This window comes from Marmota marmota, unplaced genomic scaffold (assembly GCF_001458135.2).
Source record: "Marmota marmota marmota unplaced genomic scaffold, marMar, whole genome shotgun sequence".
NCBI classification, from domain to species: domain Eukaryota; kingdom Metazoa; phylum Chordata; class Mammalia; order Rodentia; family Sciuridae; genus Marmota; species Marmota marmota.
In genome coordinates, this window is record NW_026000093.1 from 7,370,457 (window position 1) to 7,383,084 (window position 12,628).

The window sequence follows — 12,628 nt, forward strand, 5'->3', positions numbered from 1 at the left end:
CAACTGTTTCTGTCGCCGCTGGTATTGATGAAGTTCTCTCCTCCGCCGCTTTCTGATGACATCAGATCTCTGCCATGTTGGTATCCTATGTGAATGGCAGCATTTCGTTCCCCTTGCCGGGCAACCAAAGCAACGGGTGAGTCCTGACCGGCCCTCAGGAGGACCCGGACCGAGAAGCAGTTTCCGCGGGCTCCTAGCCCTGGGCCAGGGCAGTTCCGGGAGCCGGAACTCGGCTGCTCCGTGCTCGGTGTATGCTCCGATAAGAGTAGGCTCCACGAAGCAGCCCCCGCGGGCTCAGTTCCGGGAGCCGGAACTCGGCCGCTTAGTGCTTGGTGTATGCTCTGATAGGAGCAGGGTCCAAGTCAAAGTCCGAATTCTTGCCTCTTAGTTTTCTGCTCATTTCAATAACACCCTGACCCCCAGCATTATCTATAATTACTTATCACCACTGTTTAGTTTTATAAAGGTCCTTAATTCTTAACCATTAAGATGCATTTTATAAGGTAGACAAAAATAAATTAGAGAATAATTAGGCCAAAAGCTTTCCATTTGGAGTCATATGTTGAACTAATCTTCAAACCTTTTACTTTTAGAAATATGACTTTAAGTGAGTAGAAGATCATTTAAATATGTAGTGGAATCCTTTTAAAATTTGGAATTCTGTAGTCACCCTCTGCATCAGATTTTGCTCTTAAAAGGGTTTGCTCATGTAATTAACTGGAATAAAAATATAAAGGTAGAATTTATTAATCACATTTCTTAATACTAGATGAATATATATGTATATATACATATATGTATATATATAAGCCACCTAATTTTATATATGCATTTGTATATATATATATGTGTGTGTGTGTGTGTGTGTGTGTATATGTGTATATATATATATATATGAAAACATATGCATAATTCTGTTAGAAATTGGGATTTAGGGAGCTTAAATTAGTGAATAACTCCCATAATCCTCCTTCACTTGATATTGATTAGCTTACAATTTTGAGTTAATACAAAATGGGCTATGTTGACAGTGGTAAGAAAGGAAAAATAGGTTCATTTTAGAAAACCAAAATGCCATCATTCAACAGACACTATATAATGTATGTTACATATTTCATATTATGTATTTTATATAAATACACGTGTGTATATTTAGTGTGTATACACACACATACAACACAAACTTCAGCAACTCGTTAGGAAATGAAATAAGTCCTGGCTCAAGGAATGATTCAAATATGCATATGCAGAAAAAGTAATATATTGTATTATGAATTTTCACAAACTAAACATACTGTACCAGAGGCATTTTACCTTTCACTAATTACAAATATTTTTTTAAGAGAGAAAGAGAGAGAGAGAGAGAGAATATTTTTAATATTTTTTTTTTTTAGTTTTTGGCGGACACAACATCTTTGTTTGTATGTGGTGCTGAGGATCGAACCTGGGCCGCACACATGCCAGGCGAGCGCGCTACCGCTTGAGCCACATTCCCAGCCCCCTAATTACAAATATTTTATTGAAAGATATAAAATGTATTGTTAGGAGAATTCGATTACTTGCTAACACTTAAAAATGTTTTCTAGGACTCTTTGATGTTATTTTCAATAAAGGAAATACATGCATTTTCCAGAGTCATGAGATGAGGCGTCTTTCTCTTGGTATTGACAATGGCTTTGTCACTGGAGTGGTGAGTAGTAAATTTTCTCTTTGACGTATATAAATAGAATTGTATCTGCATAGGATATATTTTTCTATACAATACTTTAATACAATCATCAAATTATATTTTACTTTGGCTGATACTTGTGCTCTTTACAATTTTCTGTCTTTTGTTTCATTTATTTTTGAGATTCTGGTGCATAAATGATCCTACTTTCTAGCAAATGCAATTTAAACTAGAAGAAGTATACCGATTCTCTAGTAACACTGAAAGTTTTAATGAGCTTTCCAAAGGACTTCTGACTTCTCAATGGCCCCTTTAGGGAACATATTATCAGGAAAGAAAGAAATAATCTTGCCTAGTTATGGTTTGTATTGCTTAGTCTAGTATGAAATGTAGCTTTTAATATATAAAATTGTCTTTAAAATGAATGCTTATTATTTATCTTGAAAAATGAAACTGGAGGATAATTGATATGCGCTCTTCTAATTCTTATTATGTATTATAACATTTAAACCTAAAATCTGCCCCATGAGAGAATCCACTCTTATCACTGTTTAACAGAAGCAGCACATGATATATAGAAAGATTGAGTTGCTCACAAGATAATAAGTGTGGCTGCAGGAATTGAACACAGGCGATCTGACTCAAGCTACAACTTCCTCACATAAGTTTATACAATTTAACATAATGATTTGAGCTCATAACATGTTATTTAATTTAAGGGAAAATACTAATGTAATTTGTAGCTCTGAATTGGCAGATTGGCATTGATCATTCAGATGTTGTCCATAAAGGAATTTCTTCTCTGCTATGGACTTAGCATAGTATCTTATATTGTACTTCATAGTACATATGTCCTATTACAAATAATAATAGGACATAGTAAATGCTTAATAAATATGAATGTAATGGGTTTGGAATCTATATAATTGAATTGAGATTTGAAGAAATGTTCCATTATTATAATTTTCTAAAATAAAATTAAGTCGAAGCCTCTATCCCACTAGGTTGCACTAGATTGGTGGGAGATTGTATCTTAGTTATTATGAAAGTTATTTTTTTTTCCACAAAAGATTTTACCTATCATGTGGCCTTAGAGTATCTGGTGTCATCTTTTATATGCTGGTCACTATGATATACTCATAAACCATCACATATTTTCTTAAATATGATATACTCATAAACCATCACATATTTTCTTAAAGGTAAACAGCTCTACTAAAAAGAACAAATAAAAGATATATTAATAAAAAAAGATAAACAGCTCTGTCACTCCCCTGCCTTGTAGAGGATTAAACTTTGCTAAGGTTGGTAGACCTGGCGTCTTGGGACACTGTAGGGAGAGGCCCTGAACCACGAAATGCCCTGTTACATAACCCCCTCAGTTTATCTACTTTTTTGAAAGCAAAACCTGGAAATGAGGTAAGACTTTTGTTTGTTTCAGGTTTTGGTCCTAAATAATCTTGAGTTAGGAGAATTCAAATGATTAAATGAAAACTAAACAATGATCAAACACACATTAACATCTCATTAACTTATTCCTGCTACTAGTCTTATTTTTTATTGTTATACAATATCTGCCTTGGGTCCTGAGAAATCAAGAGAAGAAATTTTTGGAGGAAGTCACTGACCATGAGGCCAATAAAACCAAGGAATAAAAGTAATTAAACTGTAAAAGCATGACACTTTAAAAATAGAACAAGGACTGCATAGCATGAAGTAGATCTGTATGTACACGTAATGTCAAGACATTTTAAATTTAATTTTCTCTTGCTAATTCAGAGCCAGGTTTTAATTTTTTTTTCCATCTTCTTTTAGGCTAGTGGTGGAGCCTCCAGTGAGCTGAGGGTGCTTTATCAGCCCAGCCGCTGTGCACTTCTTACATCAGTAGTGGTTCCTGGCCACATGGTGATTTTTGATCGTCATGGAAAAATAGCTGATGAGTCCTCAGGAGGCTATGCAAACCTTTCAAAAGAATTTGTGATTTTTGTCAAGGTAAAATGGAAGAAAGTCATCAACGTTTATATGGCTAAGTACCTACTTTCTTATCCTTATTGAATAAAAAATTTGAATTAAGTCATAACCACAGTAATGAGGTCTCTTTCCACTAGGTGGCATTGATGCCTATTTCCATTCTGGTTACCCAGATTTTGAAAAGCAAATAAGGATCATGGCGTCAGGAGAAATGAAACTGGGATGGGAATAACATCCTATGTCCAGTTGAAGTTGGAGGTTAAAACTATGGACGTGGAGATTCTTAATAAAAAGTTAGAGAATCTTGCATCTGGTTGTCAAGCAATGTATATATTAAACTTTTCTGATTGTTAGGATTAATACCCTTTGATTATTATGCATATGTGATAATTTCCTACTGTTTATGTCTCTTTCTTTACAGTGTTTACAAATTATTTAAAAATAAGATTTCATACTAATACACTACTTATAATTTATGAGATTGCTTATTTTACTAGAACTTTAATGAGAATTGCACCACATACAAGACTACATTTAATCATCCTAAAGACATTGAAGATACTATTATCTGTATTTTTAAGGTGAAGGAAAAGCATTTCAGGGATAGTAAGAGTCTTGGCTAATATAGTATAATTACTAAATGGTGGATTATGACAAACCAAACTGTATTTGCCATTAAAATATTTTATATAACTTCACATTATTATTTTTCTTAAAACAACATAATTTTAACTCAGAGCATATTATTTAATAATATTTACACATAAGGATTTTGTAAATGTATACATCTTTTTAAGTTATTAGACATTTAATATTTCATTTCACTCATACATGAGATATTGTAATATATACTTTGACATATGCCTTTGACCATATTTTAAATTTTCTTAGCTTACAAAATTAAATATTGAATTTTTAAAGTTTAGACTATGAAACTTTTAAGCTGCTAGGAACATAATATTGAATCTTCTTCCCTCCCCATCCCGAAATGTATGTATCTTACTCTTGTGAGTGTTATGCCAGCTATAAAGTTAGAGGGTCTATACAACCACCTGCCTCTGACGCCAGCCTCAATGTGTGGGGTTCCCTGAGACCACTATAATTAATAATTCACTGGAAGGAACCACAGCATCATTGAAAGTGATTAAACACACAGTTACAGTTTATTACAGTGAAGGATATAGATTAAAATCTGCTAAATAAGTAGATTCATAGTTCAGAGCCTAGAAAGAGGAGCAAAGTGAACTTTTAGTTGTCCTTTCCCCATGGAGTCAGGTCAGGGTTACTTCCTCAAAACTGTGGTAATGGCACCCAGAGAGTATTGTGTGTGTCCAGGGAAGCTCACTTGAACCATGGTGTCCAGAGTCTTTACTAGAGTTTCATCATGTAGGAAGTTCTGTGACTGGTGGCTGATCTCAGTCTCCAGCCTCTTAAAGGTCACTTGATACCTTGTGACCCAAAGCTCCACACCCTAAATGTCTGGACCATGGCCCCAAGGCAAATAAAGCACTCCTATTAGGCTTGACACTCCAAGAGCTGACAAATTACATTTCTTACTACCCAACTCCCTTCAGAAGTATAGGCAAATACCTATCTCATTGACCTCTGTGTTGAGTATGGTTCCAAAAGAGAAAAGTCTTTGACAGTTTTCTAGAGGAATAAACATTTAATGTCAGCTTTTTAAAAATTTATAAGGATGAATTACTTTTCCTTGTTTATTTTTATTTGCATCTTATGATTTGTCTTTTACCATTTCTCTACGGAATTAGTGTATTTCTAGTTAACTTTCAAGAGCTTTTAATATCTTCCTCCTAAGTTAATGATTGTGTAGCATTTACTGAAATATACTTTAGTTGTGTTTGCTGTCTCTTTTCATTCATTCTTATGTGCATACTACTATTCATAGAATGCATTCCATAATTCAGGTACTCTTATAGCAGTCTTTTTATTCTATATTAATACAATACTAATAATAATATTAATGTAATATTAAAATTATTTACTAATTTTGGCTATTGTGAGAAATAAAAAGTCCAGTGGTCCATTTTTAAAATACAGTATTTAGCTTGGAATGTAAAATTACTGAGGATGTTAAAAGAAAACAGCCAATGGGGAAATAGAACAAATGGTTACTAGCAGTTAATACATGAATGACAAATTCACAGCCCCTTGACAAACAGGAGCTGAGGGGAAAAGGTCTGACCTGACCAACAAAGATAAATAGCATAAGTTCACTTCTCCCAAGAAGACCTTCCAGCCAAAAGAGAACAAAGGGAGTTAGGGCAACTAAAGGTACATTTCTTTAAATAACCCAATAGGAGACAGTAAATCCTAGGCAACCTTTGGAAAGACTACACCTCATAATACTCAACCAATGAGGATCCTGGGGAGAGAGAGGCCTTGCACACTAGGGAATAAAATGCTGATTATAATCACTCTGGGTGCTCCTGCTCATCCAGACACCTGGTCTTGCAAGACCACCAGTAAAAGTCTCATTTTTTTTGCACTATTTTATTTATCACAGTCCATTCTTTGGGTTTGTGCAGGTGAACTTGTTTCCTATGCTGTGGGTTCCTTAAGAGAAATATTTGCATGTGTGTGTGTTTTTACCTGTTAAAAAAGATCTCTGTAAATCTGATGCTCAGCCTTCAACTTGCAATAATGGTTGAAGTAAATTGACCTCCTTTTGTTTTGTTTAGCTGTTTCGCAGTTACATTAGCTTCTGATAACATCCTGATCACTGCAGCCTCTGTGAGAGAAATGATTCCATAGCCATCTCTCCAGTGCAATTTGAGCCTGTAATTTACTGCCTTTCTGTTGTTTGTTGCTCCGAAGGGGGTGTTCCTCAACAGTGCTGTGGTTCTACTTGCTACAAGCCTGTGCCAGGCCCTGTGTCTCCAACCTGATGGGACCTGCACTGGAGCAGGAAACCAGTCTGAAAAATCCTACTGGAAAGTGCATAAAATCAGCTCTGGGATTTGCATGTTTGAAAGTGTGAAAAATGCACGGATGTATCTGAGGATTAAGGATGGTCGATGTGATGGCACAGTAAGCATCTGCTCTTATTTTCCTCAGCACATGTTTAAGACATTTGCCAGCAATAGACACAAAAACACCACTTTCTGAGGGTTTTGGTTTTTCATTTTACCTACAGATATTTTGGAAATTGGATGTTATATTGTGGTGATCCCTCTTGACTGTCAGTTTTAATAAGTAGGGAGACAGTCACATGCCTGGTATAATAATAGAGAGATTCCAACTCTCTGGACAGTGCTTCTGAAATATAGTTTGCATACAAATTATCTGGGAATTGTGTTAGAAAGCAGATTCTGATTTTGAAAGACTGAGATGGGAGCTGAATGTCTACATTTATAATAAGCATTCAGCCTTTGCTGCTGATGTCCATCCACAAACTGCTCTTTCCAAATCAAGGATCTAGAAAAATCCCAGTTCAACAATGAATTCTTACTGCTCCTTTTAGTGCCTGGATTTCCACCATTGGAAACACTATACTTTCACTATGGAAGAAATTTTGAATCCACAACAAACTGGTGAACATTGTCAGGCAAAGAGTCTGAAGGTATCTCTGGACATCCCTCATCAGCATCAAATGGGGACGGGGGTCATGTTGAGCTGAAGCTTGGGACAGAGTCTGAAGTTCCTTGCCTGGTGATCTCATGACATGTATGCTGAGTGGTCTCTATGATGTACTTCAGTGTCCCTTCTTTTACATCTTTACATCTTAGATTGATGTGATTGCATCATTCATTGGCCTGGTGTGTTTGGTAAATCCATGTGTCTGGTGGCTCTGATGTGATCCAATAAGCCCATATGTTGGTGTGCCCCTGATTTGATTTGATAAGTTCACAGGTGGTAATTTTTTATTAGCTCAAATAATTTACTTATCGTTCTGTAGTGTAGGCTTTTGCTGGACAGATGGTGGTTGTTTATATGCAACAAGGTACAGAGTCATTCTACCCTGGGCACATGTACTCAAAATGGTGTAGTTCAGGGCAAGTAAAGTGCAATAACTCAGGGACAAAATAGAGTAACTAGGAGCAGGGTACAGCCTGCTCTAGACATGCATGCATAACAATGAAGAAATATCATTTTTCACTTTTGCTGTATCTGACCAGGAATCACTAGACTCTGGAATGGCATTGCTGTTGAAAATAGAATGATAACAATCCTCTTAATTACTCTATTTGCATATGTTTAGAGGCGATGGTAAAGCATGCTTATGTTCTCCACAGGGATTTAAGATGCATTCAAAGGTATATGATAATGCAAGCTCCTATCACTTATACTTGAAAAATCTAACAGTGCCTCAGTCCTGGTTGCTACTCAAAAATGCTTATTGTAATAAATTGAATTTAATGAAAGCATTACTGGTTCCAATGTGTTTGCCATTGTACATTTGAAAACATTTCTTACAGGCAAACACACATTTAAATCAATTGATGCTGATCTTATAACAAATGTTTCTATTTCTGTTACCATAAAATTCTTATTCAGTAGGAGTAAATCACTCTAATACATTTTGATGTAGTAGAGATTCAAGTTAGCAACAAACAGCAAGCAGTTCACTAGGGACAATTGTAAGGTTGTTAATTTAAAGAAAAAAAAAACAAGACTCAAAACAACATGGGTGGAACTTGCTAAGCATGAGTACAAAGGGAGAGAAAAAAAGATGTAGGAGTTGTAGGAAAAATAAGCTCAGTGTACCAAAATGATCAGTGCACCAAAGTGATACAACAGACACACCCCACACAAACAGGATGCTTATTCATGGACAAGAGTTTGGTTTATAGAAATTAGGAAATATTCTGTCATTGCAGTTTATCTAATTTATCCTCTTCACTCAAAATACACATGTAAATAAATTTAAGATGAAAGGCAACTAATATTTGGAAGGAGTTGAAATATGAAAGCTGTGTGTGCTTGCATACACACATACACACACACACACACACACATATACAAAAAACTCTTGAGACTGAAGAAACTGAAGTAAAAGGGTTTCTTGAACTGTTATAGGTATTAGCCCACCAAAGGACAGGCATAAATTCCCTCAACTTCTAGGAACAAAGTTAGAGAGCAGTCGGAAGAATGTCTGTTGGACTTGGAGCTTAATATTTCCATATCAAAAATTTGAGGAAGGAAAGCACAAGTTGTACATTGAACCTATATTAGCTGTGGAAAAAGGTGCGCAGGATAATGCGAAGAAAGCTTTGGGATAGGACAGTTCATTGGTGAAGGTGAAGTGCCTGCTACTTTTGGATGGGTTGAGTTGTGTGGTACCCAGGGGTAATGCTGGAATTCAAATTAAAGTTTTACTATCCACTCAGAAATGTGAAAAGGTCTTTTGTTTTGGCCCTTAGCTGTTAACTGATTCAATTTCCCCAGCTTTCTTCTGTTTCTTTCTCTAGCTCTTGTGATGTAGGCCATCCCAGAATTCTGTTTTTTTTATGGATGATGAGTTAGGTATACACATTATTAGACCAGTAGGATGAGAAGTATAAAATTCAGTGAAAATCTTACTTAGTTTTATGTCAAGAATTATAAGCCGTGTTTCATTTAAGCAAGCATTTTTAAAAGAAACTTATTTTAATAGAATTGTGCTGTATACATAGCCATATGCAAGATACATTATTTTGTTTGAATTTCCTGGAAAATGATCCTACATTTTGTTGTTATTATAGACTGCAGTTTATGTGTTAGTTTTGATCTTTAAAGATCAGAAAATATGAAAAAATATTTGAAGAAAATACGGGGGGGCCTCCAGGATAGCAACAGAGGCTTTCTCCACTCAGGAGCAAATATGCTTTAAGAAAGGAAAAAAATCATTGAGTGATTGATTCATCTTGGAAAAGAGAAGGCTGATGAGTCGCATTAACAGTACTCTATTGTGCAAAATGTGTATTAGTAGGATGAAAGAGTCTTGTTTGTTTTGTTCATTAAAATATCACAGATCCTACCGTAAGACCTGATATTTTGTAAGTACTCAACAAATATTGAGCGAAAAAGAAGTTAAAATATCAATCGGGTAATGGTAACTAGGACTTATCCTTCTGCAAAGGAGCCAAAGAGAGAGAAATTGGTATTAGATGTTATATTAGCCTGCAGTGGTGTGAGCATGTATTCCAAAGTGGCTTTGTTCAGTTAGTATTTGTTGCTAATTATTAACAGGGCACCGAAGAATACTTCTGTATTCAGAACTCACATATTTTAGTTCCCACCTACTTCCTTTTAACTAGTTGATATTTGGATTAGGTGTAAATAAGATATTTTTAAATGAGAAAAGGACAGATGGAATGAAGGGAACTAGAAATAGTTTATTGTTTTAAAATTTAGTTATGTTAAATCTAATTTTCATTCTTATCCCTAATTTCACTTAATGCAAGGTTAATAATATCATTCCTTGAGGTGCTGTTGGAGGAAGCAAATATGTACTAGAAAGAGAATACTGGCGAATCTGTAATCCCATTCAAATTTGGTTCAACTGCTTGTTTGAAGGATGAGGGGAGGCAGTTGAATTGAGTGGAGCAGGAAAATTGGGAGAAGTTTCTTGGAATTATGAATTTCAGAAAGAATAATCCCACTTTTTCAAAGAAGAAAGAGGAAGATATGATATGAACAAGTTATGAGTTAAATGTTAGCAAGCAAGAAAACTTTTTTTTTAAGAGTCTACTGGGAGGTAGAAATTGCTATAGTAAACATAGTAAGGCATCCTGCCCTCTCCCCATCCTTAGGAAATTTGCAGTCTGAAAGGGAAAATGACCAAGCTTCCAACAAACAAACCTTTGGAGGACATACTCAAGCCATATCCAAACCACAGCAGTGTGCAAGTTCAAATGAGGCTGATGGTGTTGTCTTAACATTGGGGGCCACAAGGCTCTTGAGACTCCAGTGTAGCCTCTGGTTTCAAGATTCCCAACTCAGTGGCCAAGTTGTCGCAAGTACAATCCTCTCCAAGGCGTGAGTCTTCTTAGTCATTGTGTCTGCTATGGAAGCACAAGATAGTGCTTGGATCTCCTGATGTCTTTGTAGGAGCTGTGGAGAATCTAGAAAGCTGTATCAGTGTCATCTTCTCAAATTCCTTTCTCAGACATTTCAAATCCATCTTATGAGAAGCTCCATGTTGCTCTGGTACTCGGCTGAATATCAGGATAGTTTAAGAGAAATTTGTAAATTTCTGGGGTGATGCTTTCAGCCCTTTTGTTGGAGATTCTCCACCAAAATATATGGATGTTTCTACTACCTCTCATTTCTTTTCTACACTAAGAAACAACGCCATGTGGGGCTGAAATAGGACATTCATGTCTGCTTTTAGGACATTTACTCCAGGTCCATACTCCTAGCACTGATTGGCCTTCTCTTCCTGTGGAGTGCAAATTTCCTCTGTATCATGTAGAATATCCACCTACTCAGTGTTTTCCGCATTTAAACTCTGTGGTTTACAGTCATCTAGGCTTGGTTCTAGGTATATTAAATCCGATTTTGGAATTTCTTTTAGAAATCATTTTATCTTTCAGTGAAGAAAAACATCTCTCTTTTGATTATTTGCTGAAGATTTCCCGTAGCCCTTATAATTGGAAACTCAAAGTTTAGGATAATTTCTTTGTTTTAGCCTGGATTCTACTTACCCATGATACAATGAGCATTATTGATCTGGTAGGTAAGGGAGCTTTGGAACAATAATCAATGAAAGTATATTTAATAGTCAAAAATATGATTCTTATTTTAGACTGTGATTATAGTGATTCAGGTGATGGGGCACGTTATCTGAGAAGTAATGAAACAGAAGATTTGCATCAAATTTGAAAGACACTGTTGTGGAATGTTGAGAGCCATCCGTGGGTTGTGTGTGGACTACGTCCACATCTCAGCCTAGTGAGTAGGAGAATCTGGTGTCTGGGAACTTCTGGTGGACATTTCCTCTGGCTAACTGCCGAGACACATTGTGAGTCCTGTTCAGCTCTGCCTGGTCTCACACAGCTCCAGAGATGGGGTGACCTGCTGCAGCCACACAGCCTCTCAGAGATAGGTGTGACCTGCCAAGATGCCAACCAACCTACTGAATGAAGACACCATGAAGCAAGACTCCACCCCTGAAACCTGATCTCTGCCTTTGATGTAACCCCTAAATAAACCACAGGAGCCATTTTCTAATTGTCCAGCTGCAGGACCTGGGAAGGCTGAGTTTATCAGGCACTTCAGGCTCCCTTTGAAACTATCTTTTCTGACCCTTTGCCTTGTGTTCTTCACAAGTTATTTCTGATTTTAAGTTCTTAGCAGGCTTATTCCTCTGAGCAGCAAGAGTTCCCTGGCAAGGTGATGGCCATCTCGTGATAGTGGAGCATTTTGTATTAATGTTGATTGAATATTTATGGTGAAAATAAGGAAAACTATCAGCAAATTATGAACAAAGGGGAACTTTCTATTCTTGGTAAAGAATATCTACAAAAATCTTACAGCTAATATCATATATAATTATGAAAAATTACATGCTTTCTCCCTAAAATCAAGGGGAAAAAAAAGATGTCCCTCACAGTAATCCTTGCAACATTGTAGTGGAAGTCCTAGGTAGTGCAATGAGATAGGAAAAGGAAATAGATTTTGTACAGATTGGAAATATATAAATAAATAACACTGTCTTTGTTCATATATGACATGATTAAATGGTTCAGTCATTTTTTTTTTTTTTTGCCACTGTCACAAAAAGACCTGACAAGAACAATTTTAGAAGAGAAGAATGTTATTTGGGGCTCATGGTTTCAGAGGACTTAGTCCATACATTGGAGACTCCATTGCTCTGGTACTAAGGTGAGGCATAAAATCATGTGTAAAGGTGTGGAGGAGGAAGACATCTCAAGACAAAGCAATCAGGAAGGAGAGAGAGAGAGAGAGAGAGAGAGAGAGAGAGAGAGAGAGAGAGAGAGAGAGAGAGAGAGAGCGTCAGCAGCAGCATCAATGGCCAACCAATGG

General features: G+C 36.3%; 1 protein-coding gene across 4 annotated transcripts in view; it reads left to right on the forward strand.

The window, feature by feature from the left end:
• Positions 1-12,628, forward strand: part of Rp1 (RP1 axonemal microtubule associated) — a 315,568-nt gene that overhangs the window by 154,103 nt on the left and 148,837 nt on the right. For all 4 annotated transcript variants that reach the window (XM_048782900.1, XM_048782902.1, XM_048782903.1 and 1 more), the window contains 3 exons: positions 1,587-1,690; positions 3,485-3,661; positions 6,476-6,688. In XM_048782900.1, the coding sequence (XP_048638857.1) occupies positions 1,587-1,690; positions 3,485-3,661; positions 6,476-6,688 (494 nt within the window). The remainder of the gene's footprint in view (positions 1-1,586; positions 1,691-3,484; positions 3,662-6,475; positions 6,689-12,628) is intronic.